We start from the raw sequence: 15,000 nt of genomic DNA on the forward strand, positions 1-15,000 counted from the left end.
ACCACTGTGAGAGCCGTTGTATGACGAACTGTATTTATATATATACACACCCTAACTCAGACTCAGCAACACACTTATATAACTGTAGAGTGACGGTGGCAGTAAAAGTGGGAATGAGATTCTAATTCATTAATCTGATTATATGACTTTTTATTGGGGACACCACGGTTAGCACGAATGATGGATCAGTTATTCGGCTGTTTGTTGTATTTGAATGAGATTTAACGGATGAAAGCCGGAAGAGATAACATCTCGCGGTATTGTTGAGTGATGAAATCGAAGGGAAGCAAGCTGGGAACATAGGGCCATTGGGAGAAGGGACGGAAAAAAACTGCAAGCTCCTGGGGTCATTAGAGAGTGTTAAATTATTTACATTCAACGTGCTTATGTCGAGTTCACTCAGTTCTCTCTGCCCCGCCAGTGCGCATTGGTTGCGGGATTTGTGTTCGCCCTGCGCCTATAATAGACGACGCACAAAATATATGTGGGTAGCATTAATGACGGAATCATGACGGACAGCAGCGGACTGCAAACTATTATATCTAGTGTATAACCAACATTATACAGCCAAAGGGGTCCACCAAGTGGATCGACTTTGTATCAATTACCTAGTACTGAGCGTACAGTGAGATAGCGGCAACCGAGAGACAATAAATGGAGCCACAGGACAGACCCACGGGAGCGTTATTAGCATTTAACTCAAGCAGGGCAATTACTGAAGTGAGAGAGCCAAGGCAGAATCATCTAAAAATTACTACCTATAACACTGGCAAGACTAGGCACTGGTGCATGGACAATAATGCTATCGTGAGCCAATAATATTAATTATGGAATACATTGATATGCGGGGGGTTTCTATAAATTCCACGCCACTAACCACGCTGAACGTGGTCGGGATATTCACAGACATGTAGCACGTAAGATGGAATTTAAAAGACGTAACGGTACCCAAACGTATTGATATTCGTACTGCAATTTCCCTTAAAACACACAATTTTTATTTGCCCTAGGTGATAAGATCCCTATTGTTTTATATTTTTTGTATCAATTTACCTTTGTCGTAGCACACATATCTTTGGATGGCAGACAATGTTGTCTTTGCCTCATTGAAAAATAACTTGAACGAAGAACTTTCGAAAAGGCGATGGGTCAGGGAACCATCCAGGTATCGTATCCCCAGTGCCCCAGTGGTGAGTGAGTGTGCGACTCGATGTATGTGTTTTTGCATGTGTACTACTGCGTAGTGTCCTGTGTACAAAATGAAGCATATTCACCCACTGTATCTGTAGGTAGGGTGGCGGCATAACCCCGAACTTGCTATTGATGTGAGCTAGATGGTTCCGCTGTCAGACAGTCGGTAGATTACGAGAGAGAGAATGGTTAGGCCACTATGGCATGACTCAATATCAAGCACGCAGACACACCGTAGAACCTTTTTATCTAAATGAAAATGATAGATCTTTATTATATATAGGTACACCCTGATCAATATCCTAGCGACCGATCGCACAATGCGCGAACAGCTAGTGCCGACTACAAGTGCTATCAAACGTAAAAGGAAACATACTATCACATGTCTATTTCTAGCTCAAAGTCAAGTAGATTAACTCTGAAAGTTGCTAGAAAGGCACACATACAGCATGCATGCATTCGAGGGGGGAACAGATAACGAATGAAATATGAACGAGAGCGCACAGCACACCACACATAAAACTATATTGTGTACGAACCTGTTTTGTAGCTTACAGGAGCGAAATCAAATCCATTGATACAATCAAAAAAATGGAATGGAATTTAAAAATCATAAATCCAAACGAAAGGCATGCTGGCAAACCATCAACAGCTCACGATCATACTGAGAGGGACAAACACAAACAACACACTTTTTTATACAACCCGGTAGGCTATGGTTACAGGACACTAGATGCCCTTTGCCGAATTTAGATCATAAGAATGGAAGAAACACTAAAAGATCCCCTCGATATCCTACCGCCAGGGGTTGGCGGAGTGAAACGTTAATCTTATGCGAAGTAAAACACTGGACACCCCTCTCAGACGATGGTACCGTGTTCCGGGACACGTGAATTTTCATCATTTCAATGTACGTTAGAGGACGAAGACGATGACGGCGACGACGACGACAACGACGACAACGACGACGATTGCCACCATGTTGTAGAGGTGCGGCTCCGATCACCAGCAGTCTCCAGTGCAGTCGGAACCGTATTGTGAACAGTAGTCGAACTTAGTGCACACATATCTGACCGATGTATTTATATATGTATAGCCGAGAATTTTGCGGAATTAATCCAGCAGTTTATTGGCATGGATAGCAACACCTAAGACACCTTATACACGGCTACCGTTCTACCGTATTCTAACGAAACGCATCGATTCTAATTGAGAAGGAGAGGAACCAGGAAGTCTTCTAATGAATGGGGGGGAAGGGGACACATTCACACTGCACTGCATACCAAACAATCGGCATCGTAACACGTGCTGGGCCCTCGTAGCCCCTAGGCTCGTGTATGGCTTCCGCAGTTTTCCAGCACTGAAAACAACGGTTATAGGTAACCGAAACAATCGACAATATTCCCACTTTGGTTTGGCCCCGTTTAGGTGTTGTTGACGAAACAAACCGGACCTGCATGCATGCATGTTTATAAGTGAACAAACTGGAAATCTACATCAATCCAGTGAAACACATCCAGTAAAGCTATCCTAGGGGCATAAAATATATACATATATAAATATTTATATTGAGAAAAACTAATATATGGGAAGAGGGAGGAACAGCAAACGAAAACAGACGAACGAATTCAGAAAACATAACAAACATATGCGTGGGTTTCAGCTTTAACTAACTCATAGAGCAGTAGCACGGGAGCACAATGGCGATGTATCATCCATATCCGATGGCATGATGCTCTATCAGCATATCCGCGACGAGCCAGAAGTTGACGGCGTTAGTGTGTTTTGGAGCAGCACCCTTGTACCCTAGTACCTTAGATGGCCCTCAGAATCCCGGATTCATTCATATCAACGCTGCTTACGCACGATTGCTCCACCAGCGCCTCTGGTTGCCGCCTGGTTGTGTTTCATTGGTCCAAAAATACTCGCATCCTTGATTTGTGTTCCCCAGCTTGCAGTCCGGGTTGTGCTTATGATTGGAAGCTCCTTTTTTTTAAATGAAAGCTATCGACTAAAACCGTTGTGTGTGCGTACGTGTATGTCCGTGTGCATGTGTGTCTGCGTGTGAGTGTGATGTTAGAATGATAGTACACCCCCCTCTCAAGCTAAGATAGTATCCCGCTAATCCACTAACTATATTTCACGCGAATCAAATAGAGAGAACAGAATATGATAGATTTTATGTATTTCTTCATATACAGAACAAGGAACGAATAAGCATATCGTTTTATGCACCACGTGGTGGTGCTGCTGCAGCAGCATCCCGATACATTCTACCTATCCGTAAGCAGGACACCTTCCTCCGCTGTATGAGGTGCGATTACTACCCGTAGGAGAGAAGAGCATAGTTTGTGTGTAATGGCGTGGCTGAAACTAATCGTACAAAGAGTGTCATGCCCAAGGATCCCAACTGACCCCCGGGGGAGCGGGGGGGGGGGGGGGGGGGTCGACTATACTTATCACTAGTAGGACAATAAGGATTTTCCCTCAACTTTTAGTGCCACTTTAGTAGGATGTGTAAGACGGTTGTGTACAATAATGGGGCCGCAGTCCCCTTTTCCTTCCCATATCGGAAACGGGCAACATCCACAAACTTTACCAGAAAACCAACCAACGTTTCTTGTTGTTTAACCAACAGGTAGCAGGGGTAGAGGGTACAGTGATCACAAATGTCACGTGCTGCGAGAGTTTGAAAACGTTTGCTGGCCAGCTGGCGAGGAGCTTTACACAAAATACAAAACCGCTTCGATCATAGTTTCACCCAGTTACACCGAGTTGAGTGCTTTAAGAAAGATGGTAGGACTCTGGATGGTAGGAAATGACTCATGATATTTGAGCGAACGTACAATAAAGTTCCGGTGGTCCCCTGTTGCATATAGTTGCCATGTTACTCCGTATAGCTGACTGTGGTTGCTGCATAGCATCGCGATACTTTATGTGTGACAAATAGGTTACTTTTATCCTGGCCAGCGTATGAGCGTGCGATGTTAGCCATGCTTTAGTTGTTTCCAAGGCTACCAGCAACAATACAATAACGTAACCTTCATTAAAGATTATGCAAAAGTGCATATTTGTGTGAGACATGATCGACGCATTGTGCTGCCCTGCGCAGCCGTGCAAAAAACAAACCTAAATTCAGTGTTCAAGCAGTTAGTCTACGCATAAGCGGGCAGGGAAACGCGAAGCAAACTTACATTGCCGTTTGTATCCTGCGGAAGGACGGGGTCACGATCAAATGGATTGTTAGGAATCCAGCTGTTTGAAGTCGCGTACTCCGCTAGTAGAAGGATTTTGCCAGCTACTTAGACACCTTTGTACCTTAACGAATGAAATGCGCCGTTCTTGTTTTCTTAGAGCGCGCACAGCGCGATTCAGCAGAGATTTTAACCGATAGAAAAACGCCAAGCAGAGTACCAGAGTTTCCAGTTACGCAGCGTTGCTTTCCAACAACGAGACCGTCGTGTCGGTCCGCTTTCTTTCTTTCCAGTAGAAACGTTCTTTCGCAGCCACTCTTACAGTACTGTGTCAATTCTAGAGTGAAAATATAAAAAAAAACGAAACCGAAAGGCAACATCCGTGATGGCCAGAGAATTATTGGGGGGGGGGGGGGACCGAGCGGTTCCTATCCTTTCTCCAGTAACGGCTTCCTGGCGTCCCGAGAATTTCGGATGTTGCGACAGGAATTCTTTGGCCATTTGCGGTTGTCGTTCTTCTAGTATCTTATGTACGAACCACATCACACAAGGGTTTCACAAGCATGAGCCCCGTAGCCGAATCGAAGGACAATAATCAATTATCAACCATTGCCGTACTAAACAAGAATATGTTTCCAAGTGGGCCACGTGCGCATCAGCAAGCCACGTGTAATGTAGTCTACAATCAAAGTGGGTGCAGGATACGAGAATGAAAACGGAACGACCTTTGCTTTTTACTTGAGCAGACGAGTGTGCGACGGATAAAGGGAGTTTGGGAAGCGCAGAGCAGAGAAGGGAACGGCGGGTGAGATAGATGTGCTGACATTTTTAAAGCATCAGGCATGGGTTAAGTAGGCAGTTTATACTAAAAGCAAGGGAACGGCTGCCCTGGGCGGGGGGTGATTCAGGCAAGAAAGGTTCAGGGTTTGGGTTGCGATATATCGTGTGGGTCATCCTTCCATTTCAAAAGGGGATTCACGGAAAACGTGCGCGAGATGGTACCCGTCATTGTTGCGGAGGAATGGGCGATGAATGGCAAAACTAGAAACGCTACTTGTATACACTTACTAAAGGACAGTAGTGAAAAAGATGTATTTAATGTTGAATGCCATCTTAACTTTAAAAGAAAAAAAAACAAACCCAACCAACTAACACATCATATGTGCATTGACAATAGAGAACAAAAAAAAGATACACATACACTTATGAAAATAAAATTGTAGAACGCTTTTTATGTAAGAAAATAACCAAACGAGCGTCAAGCGAACCATTCATCTCTGGATATATCCGAACGATAAGGGCGGGCACTCCGGAGTGATTTCGGAACGGATTTGAAAGGAACACCTTACTCGCGCGATCTCCGGTTTGTAACCTGCGCTTTATTCTACATTCAACCAACAGTTACCACATCGAATTGCCCTAGGGTACCGCCGTTTTACTTATCCGGGATAGCCTCCAGGCCCTGAAACACAGAGAGAAGAAAGTTTGAAAACGACTGCCTTCCGGCAGATCCGGCCAGCAACTCTTTGGCCTCAACTTACGTTGCACTGGTAGGGATTGCCGGTCAATCGCATATCCCGGACGTACATCAAGCGTTCCCATCTCTCGTCGGTGTTGCGCCGGTAAGCCTAAAAGAACCGAAACCAGGGGATTAGATATCAAGACCATTCGAAAGCATTTCCGGGGGATTCTCCGGCATCACAACATTGGCTGTTATGTAAATCTCGCCCGCACTATCCGGCACGCCTTTGGGTCGCTCCGTTCGGCGTTATTCCGTCGCGATACTTACATTATCCAGCGTCAGCTTGTGCAATCCATAAAGGGCGAAGCCTGGAACGGACAGGACGGCCGTAATTATCCCGAACGAGGGCAAAATTTCGAACCACATCTTGTTTTGGTAGTCGCTCCGTTTTCACGCACGCACGCACGCAACACAGACACAAACGGTGGTGTCACTGACGAGCCTCGCTTGAAATGGGTTCACCGCAAATCATTTGCTTGCTACGAAAACCACTTTTTAAATTTTTTGGAAAAGATTGCAGATTTTCCGCCGTTTCATTTCCCAAAAAATCATTATCTTCGTTCGGGAGCGTAAATTAACGCCAATTACTATTTTGCTAGAACTTACCGGAGACTGCGGGTGCCTTCGGAACTATGTCCTTGTAATCGCCACATCGCAAGGACAACGGATCGCTGATTAAATACTACGCCCGAATTTGCACTATTTTCACTTTATTGTTATACTTTGTCATCGAATATTTCGCTAATTTTATCTCTATTATTACTTCTCACTTATGGTTGTTGCTCCATCGCCGTCCTGGAAACTTGTGCGGTATTGTGCGCCTCCATTGTGAGGCGCAACTCGGCAAACCGGGAGGTTTTGTCTTGTTCGCCTCGATCGCTCGATGGCGGGAACCGGGAATGCTTACAGTAACGGTCTTGGGAGTCTTACGAACTTTCTCTCGATCTCGATTTTCTTTGTGCTTTTCCCCCAACCGGTCTTCCGATAACATCTCACCGGCGCACTTGGCGCGGTGTGCTTGTATATTAGGTATAGTTTTTAATATAATTATAATATTTGCTCTTGTCTTGTTGTCCTGCGTTTCCTAGACCCCCATTCATTCATTGCCCGGGGTGTGTAGATCTAATGGCATTTCCTATACCCGTCTGCTCCTGCTTAATAGTTCTGCGTTGCCATGATACGAATATCCGCCAATATTATTTTCGTCCTACTTCTCCTCTTCCTCCTCCTATATTTGTGCTATCCAGAGCGAAACGAGCGGGGTCGGCGAGTGCAAGTTCATCAATTCCTTAGTTTGGTTTACCTTTGGTTGGGTTTAACTGGCGGTTGGCGTCGGATCGCGGTCGAGAATGGCACAACTTTTAACATGCACCCCGACATGCACCTTACTTTACACTACAGGCTATCATCGCATCTGCTCGCAAGTGAAATGATCGTTCTACGAACAACTGGATCCCTCCTTTGGGATATCTTTCCGCAAACTGATTTGTAGTCGCCGGCGCCTGATAGCTGCCTATAAATTATTCTTAAAACCCATGACATGATCAACTTTAAATTCCTTTTCAACATCGCGATCCTCGTTGCTTTTCTAAACATAAAAATGGCAGATTTGTGGTTTCAGCTACCAGTCAGCTTCTCTCGTTCCTGCACACGAAGCCCTTTAACGCTTCACACCGAATAGGTTCGGTATGGATTTGATCTTCTTCTTCGATCCGTTCAGGTACTCCTTGTACATGTCGGAGCGCAGGTAGCGTGAGTAGGAGTCACTCTTCATCAGGTGGTACACGTGTGCGGCGGCCACATCGAAGCACCAGCGATTCGGTGGGGCCGTACTGCTGACCGCCTCCCGTGCCAACTCCATCGACTTCGAGTCCACGTTCACCGGACAGGCTGCGTCCGGGGCCAGAAACTCCAGGTAGATGGCATGCGCCGCCTCCTTCACCTTCGACTGCGGTTGTGCCTTCATGCTTTGCACCGATTCCCAGAACCTGTCGAGGGAAAAGGAACCACGTTTAGATCGAGCAACTGAGAAGTTAATAGAAAATGGTGGAACTTACTTAAGGTTTTCACCACTAAACTCCTTGTCCAGAAACTTGGAGAACTGTTCCCTTCCAACGGGATCATTCAGTAGTTCCCGTAAACTGAAGCCCCATCGCTTCACACGTTTCAGCGAAACATCTTTGCTGTAAAAACAAATCAAACAAACAAAAGAGAACTGCATTAGCTCCCTGTCTCTCTCTCTCCCTCTCTCTTTCCGTGTGTCCCGAGAACACTTACGCAGTTCGATCGGCATCCCACATTTCCGTGTTGTCCGTAATCCAGGGGTTCGGTTGATCGGGCGGTGTCAGGAAGCTATCGTACTCGTTGTACTGCTCAAAGTACGAAATGTAACTGAAACGGAAACGCGAGAGATGAACAACTTTTCCCCGTACTCCGATTCCGCACTTCCGGTATTGAAACTCACGATTCGGCCACCTTGGAGATCTTGATCGTGCGCCGTTCGAGCTTGAGCTTCAGTAGCTTGATCTGACGCGTCAGCTGCTCAATCGGATTGCTGTTACCGGCCGTACCGGAGGAACCGGACCCTAGGGTGGAAGCACCCCGCCGGTACGCCTTCTTAATGTCCACCTCCGTCGTGTTGACACAACCTGGCACCGGCCGGTGAACGTCCCAGAAGGCGCGCTCCTGCGAATCGAGCACTTTCCGTTCCAGCTTGTCCCGCTTTTTGTCCACCTTGCTCTGTGCCTCGGCCTGCATAAAAATGAACTCCCAGCGGCGGGAGAACATTTTCTGTAGCTTGGCCAGGTTCTCCGCCTCGTAGTCGGCCAGCTCGAGCCGTGTTTTGTTCTGCATCGTGCGCTTGCACAGATAGACGGCGTAATCGGTGTTCTCCGGTTCCCAGCAGTTCGAGGGCCAAAAGTAGGGCGTCTGGAAGCGATAGAACGTGCCGTCGTTGCGCACCGTCAGCTGGTGGTCATCGATGGGGAAGAGATATCCGTGCGAGGCCAGCAGATGGGCCAGATGGAGTGCCTCGTTCACGTCCTCTATGCTGAGATTCTTCATGATCCACGAGATCAGATCGGCACCGGTGAATACGGACGGCACTTTGCTCATGAAGGCCTTGATCGTGCGCACCGAGACGCCTCCCTCTTCGCCCTGCATCCGCTCCACGATTGCTTCCATCTGTGGGTGGGAGGAAATACGATTAGAAATAGGAAGGCCAATGCCAAGCAACTGGCCAGAAGCGCATCTCACCTTCTTATACACAAGAATGTTGGGTGCATCCTGATTCAGGGCCACCTGCGCTAGATGAGAGTATGAGGGTTGACTGTTGGCCTTGCTCGTGCTGGCTCCTCCTCCTCCTCCGCTGGAACCAGAACCGGAACCAGAACCAGATGCAGCAGCAGTCACTGGTGCTGTGTTCTTCGTATCACTAGCACTGGTCGCTGATTTAATATTGTTTTCCTTATTTTCATTAACACCATCACTAGCACTGTCCGCGCTGCCACTATCGGCCGCATCGGTCACTATCGTCGGAAAGGTCAGGGGGTTTCCACCGGCAGCACCAGTCCCGGTTGTACACTCAGCAGTCACGCCCGCAGGAGGCTCCTTTTCCCGTTCACCTGGCATTCCGGTAGCGTTCAGCTGCTTCTTCGTTGCACTTATCACTGTCACTGGCTTGTCTTTATCCATCTCTGTGGACATCGCCATACCACACCATTCGCGCACGGTTCGAGAGGAGGCTCACCAGCAGCGCACCATCAATACCGTCGTCGATGCATCACACATGCTGCACACGACTCTGAACCGCGCGGTGCACTTCGATGATTCTCTGGTGTTCCCACTGGTTCTGTGTCACCACCAGCACCGGAAGCGCTTAATCAAATAATGCCGCATTTTTGTTGCAAGCACGCACAACGCTTCCGATTACAAGATCGGTTTTCGTGAGGCTGCGGTGTTTCATCGACGGATCGAACCGGGTCCGGGTCTGTGGAGGAAAGAAGAACAACGGCAAACGGAGCTAATCAAAATGATGAAAACGGTTCAGATGCTACTTAGTGGGACACGCGCGAACATAGATTGCGGCCTACTTGGGTTCCGCTTGAAACGCTCGGCGGCCTCGCGACGAGGATGCTACTCCTTTGCCGGCGATAAGCAGGCCGGGATCGTTACACTGCGGTTACGATGGTAGATCGCGCGACCGTTGGCCGGTTGATAATGATTTAACGAGCAGCGTTTTTAAATAATCGTGACATCAGCAGTTGTACTCCCACTAAAATCATCAAGCACAAAAACAAAGTGGACAAAGCGATAACCGGTCAACCCGCCGATGCCGACCGTCCCCTGCGAAGGACGAAACATGATCGCTTGATGGCCTGGCATAAACCGCATCGAAGCTGTCATCGCGTTGGCCGTGCAAAGCTGAAAACATGATAAGAGCAATCCTCGGGTCCGGGTCAGCAGCAGCACTCGGAAGTAATTACCAACAACATGAAAAAAAAAAGATTCCTGTGTCCCTGCTCCACCCTCGCAACGGACCGATGTTACCGAAAACAAACAAAAAAGCAGGGCAGCTCATCTGTTGGGATGAGCATCATCATCATCATCTGGTGGTGGCTTCATGAATCGAGGCACAAACAAGCGCCAGTGAGCTGGCCAGCGGCCCTTTCAGGGTAGTGCAACCGCAGCCGCAATCAATCATATCTCCGGTCCCGCCGCCAAACAGCCGCCGTGTCTGTTAGCCGAGCGACAGACAGACAGTCTACGGCGATGGTATCTCGCTACCGACGCCGGATGGCGCACAAATCAGGCGTATGGTACGGGACCACTTTAACGTACTAATCGATCCGATTCCCGGTGCCATAGCGACCGGGTCCATCCGTCATCTGTGCCGGGCAGTTACAGCTTTACTGTAGAGTGGAGCTGGCCCAACGGCATCTCAGCGCGCCATGAAATCCATGCATCGTCGATGGTCGATTGGTTTTCCTTGGTGGTGCTGATTTCGCTTTTCAGATATTGTGGATCCCATCGTAGCACACACTTGCCGCTTCTAGGGTGCGATTGGTAACATGTGGATGCTATTTTCATCCCGTTCGCATCTTGCCAAGGAGGCGCTCATCAAGTGTTCTGATCACCGCCTTCTTCTTTTTCGCCATCATCGTCCGCATTTCCAGTCACAGTTCACCGCTACGGACGTCATCAACAGGGCATCTTAAAGGGAGGTGGTGCGTGGGGGTGGAGGAGGCGCCAGAGGATGTGCTGCAACCGGAAGCAGCCTCGACAAATAATCTGTCATCGGCAATCGGCTCCCCTGATAAATCCTTCTACGCGCCTGCTACTCTCCCCCTGCCTCTCCCCAGCATCATCATCTCGTGCTTTAGGGATTTCCGTTCTCGCGTTCTGGCGTCTTCGTACGTCATAACGAAAAACCGCAAAAGGTCACCCCCGCGGGGAGGAGAGTGGCCAATGCGCGCGTGTGTTTCAATGATGGGGACGAAGAAATCCCATCTCCAGCAGCCTCCATCACGCTAATGGATTGAAGGCTGGTGCTCGTCCTTGCGATGAGACTAAACACACGACGTTTCACAAGATCAGCGACCCGTGCCTGAAGGGGGGATTAACGAAGAGCCGCTTTTCACCCTACACTTCTTGGAGTTGGTGACGGCGATCCTTTTCCGGCCACAGCGATACCGACGAGGATGCACCCGGAGGCGCAAGGATTGTGCTGCTCGCCTCTGGGTGTCCTTCCGCAACCGGGAGGCGATTATTAAAAACCATACCACTACCGGAGGCACCGGCGGACCCAGGAGAGCAAACTGGTTGAACCACCGATATAGCCCGGAGAAAATGCGTCCTCCAGCGTCACGAAAAGAAGGCTGCGCGAAGGAGCGAAAGAGCGAACGAGAAAAACACGCTGGACCGAGCGAGAGAGCGAGAGACCTCGAGGAAGAAAACTTGCAGGATTTTACGAGAAAATTGATGCCAAGGATACGGATGGAAAAAGGGCAAACACACTCACGCACAGGCACATGCACAGACGAAAAACGTTTTTTTTTTATCGGTGGTTGAACACTCGCGATTACACACCAATCGGTAGCACCAAACAATTGCTGACGCACAACACAGGCCAGCGGCAGGATCAGCGGCTACTCGATGTGAATCACGGAACGACGGTCGAAAAGTGGTCACCAACAACAACCGCAACAACACCAAAGAAGTTTCACGGAGCGCACGGTTTCACGGTGGCGTCCGCTTCCGTTGGAGTTCCGTTTTGTTTGAGGTGTGTTTTGGGAGAAATCCTGGACCGAGGAAGCCGCGACCCCAACATCTCTCGCGTTTTATCTCGGTCGTCGTGGCGCAGGGTTGGATTCGCGCCAGGGTTGGGTTCTCTCGCGTGCGACTGCGAGAGAGAGAGAAAACACAAACCGTTGGTGGCATGCTGCGATTCCCGCGGATTGGGCCGGTTTCCACTGTTTGAATATCCGTTTCGGGGAAAATAAACAAAAAAAGGGAAGGCTCAACGCAAACACAGCAAGCTATTCCTGGGCCCAAAAGGGCAACTGGGAACGGAGAAAGATAAGAATTTTATGCTGCGACCCGACACTGTGGACGATGTTATCCAATTTGGAATTTTGAAATTTATAATTTCCATTCTGATTCTTCGGAGCTTCACAAAACTAACAAAATAGAACGTAAAAAATACAAGAACATGATCTAGAACGTTTCTGTCGCCTCTACGGGCTCCGCCTGCTCTTCCTCATCTGGTTGCGTTAGAGCCTCATCTTCTTCCGGTGGAATAAAAGGAGCCTCCTCTACTTCCGTTGATATGGCATGATCCTCTTCTACTTCCGGCGTTGGTGGTCGCACCGCTTCAACCGGCTCGTCGGGTACCTTGCCCACCCTACCGGTTGCCATGCCGATCGGTACTCGCATCTTTATCTTCCTGGAAACTCCAGAGTTCCTGACTAGCTGCAGGGCGGCCGGAGTATCATTCTCCCCGTACAGCTGATCACTGAAATAGATGGTTTTAACGCGTATGTTCGCATGCAGCTGAACGCGGACCGTCTCCACGTAATTCGTTCCGTAAGCCCGTCGCGTGAAGTCGGCCAGATTGAGCTTCACCTGGTTCCACTGTGGTACCAGTGATAGGGGCATCGTAATACTGAAACAGCTCACACGTGTTTCGCTCTGGTAGTTCGAGAAGCGCAACCTGCGCAGGGACTTCCCATCGTCCAGTATCTGATGGTAAAGGAAATGTGGAACAAATGTACTTCCTGCCAAAGGGGCACCTCGGTCTTTCTCCGGGCATCTCCTCTCTCACCTGTACTTCGAAAGAGAAATATTTCTTCATATTTTTCAACAGCATGACCAGGAAAGGTAGCTTGATGCTAAGCGAAGGGCATGGGGCACATGGTGCCGTGATGTAGGTGGTAGCCACGTTCACACCCATCAGCTCCAGCACCAGCGAGTTGAGATCTTCATCGGTCAACCGTCGCACGTGCCCATTCTTTGTGTGTACGTCCCAGATGGCCAACGGTTTGCTGCCAATGCTGTTGAACACCGTCACGAATTTATGTTGAAAACTGTGACGGAACATGGCCAAGGGAGATGCTAAACCGGCGAGCCCGATATGGAAGATGATGCCCTGCCACGGGTTACTACTTCGAGGTGTAAAAATCTCGACCGCAATCTTGAGGTGCAGCTTAGCACCATGGTTACTATGTCGTAAAAAGCATTTCAAACATTTTCAAATAATTCATTCAGAACAAAAGGCTAATTTTGTCCACTGAAAGATCAGCAGCGAAATGCACCAATTCGCGCATCCCGGTGCCCGGTGTTGAAAAACGAAAGGACGAAAACGAAAGGCATGGACGACCTAGTATGTTTCGCCTTTCAATCAAACAGCAGCACATTTCGCGCATAGCACTACGCCATTTCCCACGAATTTGACCTACATTAACCAAACAAATTCAACGAAAATCGGTCCTGCGTTGCCGTTGGAAACCCGATGGCGAATAGAATCGCAACCGAGCTTCAGTGTAGAACACTAGGTAGAGTATGAAAATTGCGCCATTGTCGTAGTTGGTCACGGAATGGCAACGGATCCATACGCAGCACCGTCTACTTAGGAATTCCACGAAATATCCATCGTATTAGTTGTTGATTTCATGTGAAAGGAAAAATCTCGAGTGTGTCTCCAAGGTGAACCATGGACCGTGGAACGCAGCAGCAGCAGCAGCAACGCAATAAGCGACGCGAATCGAAGCGTAAGCCAGGTCAGAAACCCAAGAAACCCGGTTCCCGGTCCGATGAGTCTCTACATCCGAGCTACACCAACCTGCAGCCACCATAGTAAGTTCCTCGCTTCTTGTTCCACCAAATTGCATTTCTCAATCGAACATGTAACATGATAACCCGTGGTGATTGCAGCTCCGCCGTCTGTCGCCAACGATATCATGCCAGCTTGGTGGAGTACGAGAAGCAATTTAACCGCGAGTTGAAAAGCCTGGAACTGATGCAGAATTCGGCTTACGATTCCATGCGATTCCATCGGTAAGGGACACGAGAAAAATAACGATTTAAAAGCAACTACAGTTACTGACCTCTTCGATGCATTTCCTTGATAGACACTTTGCGATTACGACGCTCTGGCCACCACTGCACACACGCAAGGAGATCGAATTTGTTTTGGATAAATTCTTCCGCCACTCGGAACGACAAACACGCCGCCTGCACGACATCATGAAGGCACCCGTATACTGAGGCCATTCGATCCGGCAAGAATCGTTAGTGTTGTTAGTGTTATGCAATAGTTTAGCGACGAACAGGCGGTGTTGTTGGCGGTAATCAATAAAAAAAAAACTCATTTTCGAATACTTTGCAGACCTCTATTATTGGAGAATTGTTTCTCGTTTGGGTTTATTCACAGTCTCAATTACCTACAACATATACCATATCCCTTTGACTCATTCCCTAACATTCCCGAATTGTGGTGGTGTTTTAATATATGTATACCTCTACTAACTTCGCTCTATTGGCAACTATCTGTGCAGTGAGTATAAGTGCGCATCGGTATTGACAAGAAAGTTCTAT

The 15,000-nt window shown here is 48.3% G+C and overlaps 5 protein-coding genes across 7 annotated transcripts in view; 1 reads left to right on the plus strand and 4 right to left on the minus strand.

Annotated features, from left to right (window-relative positions):
- Positions 1–5,744: 5,744 nt before the first annotated feature.
- On the minus strand, positions 5,745–6,328 carry LOC126574932 (uncharacterized). The gene is made up of 3 exons (XM_050235349.1): positions 6,175–6,328; positions 5,927–6,013; positions 5,745–5,847 (listed from the first exon to the last, which is right to left on the minus strand). Exons 1-3 carry the CDS (start codon positions 6,271–6,273, stop codon positions 5,821–5,823), a joined length of 213 nt encoding a protein of 70 aa, XP_050091306.1. The 5' UTR covers positions 6,274–6,328; the 3' UTR covers positions 5,745–5,820.
- A 284-nt stretch (positions 6,329–6,612) lies between these two features.
- On the minus strand, positions 6,613–12,225 carry LOC126577513 (regulator of G-protein signaling 7-like). 3 transcript variants are annotated; one of them, XM_050239186.1, is made up of 6 exons: positions 11,995–12,225; positions 9,163–9,895; positions 8,372–9,090; positions 8,185–8,298; positions 7,965–8,090; positions 6,613–7,895 (listed from the first exon to the last, which is right to left on the minus strand). In XM_050239186.1, the coding sequence occupies exons 2-6, from the start codon at positions 9,616–9,618 to the stop codon at positions 7,568–7,570; spliced, it is 1,743 nt and encodes a 580-aa protein (XP_050095143.1). In that variant the 5' UTR covers positions 9,619–9,895; positions 11,995–12,225; the 3' UTR covers positions 6,613–7,567. The 3 variants fall into 3 exon arrangements, with proteins under 3 accessions (XP_050095143.1, XP_050095142.1, XP_050095141.1); XM_050239185.1 differs by having other exon boundaries at positions 11,931–12,225; XM_050239184.1 differs by having other exon boundaries at positions 11,927–12,225.
- Positions 12,226–12,621: 396 nt separating this feature from the next.
- LOC126576654 (cilia- and flagella-associated protein 20-like) lies at positions 12,622–13,504 on the minus strand. Its single transcript, XM_050237960.1, has 2 exons — positions 13,229–13,504; positions 12,622–13,146 (listed from the first exon to the last, which is right to left on the minus strand). Exons 1-2 carry the CDS (start codon positions 13,502–13,504, stop codon positions 12,622–12,624), a joined length of 801 nt encoding a protein of 266 aa, XP_050093917.1.
- Positions 13,505–14,013: 509 nt separating this feature from the next.
- Positions 14,014–14,670, plus strand: LOC126576337 (uncharacterized). The gene is made up of 3 exons (XM_050237567.1): positions 14,014–14,259; positions 14,338–14,460; positions 14,535–14,670. Exons 1-3 carry the CDS (start codon positions 14,117–14,119, stop codon positions 14,668–14,670), a joined length of 402 nt encoding a protein of 133 aa, XP_050093524.1. The 5' UTR covers positions 14,014–14,116.
- Positions 14,671–14,781: 111 nt separating this feature from the next.
- Positions 14,782–15,000, minus strand: part of LOC126574872 (monocyte to macrophage differentiation factor) — a 6,224-nt gene continuing 6,005 nt past the window's right edge. The window contains exon 4 of the mRNA XM_050235278.1: positions 14,782–15,000. This exon is cut by the window's right edge and continues 1,839 nt beyond it. The gene's annotated coding sequence lies outside the window, so the exon portion shown is untranslated.

Source organism: Anopheles aquasalis, chromosome 3, assembly GCF_943734665.1.
Source record: "Anopheles aquasalis chromosome 3, idAnoAquaMG_Q_19, whole genome shotgun sequence".
Lineage (NCBI taxonomy): Eukaryota > Metazoa > Arthropoda > Insecta > Diptera > Culicidae > Anopheles > Anopheles aquasalis.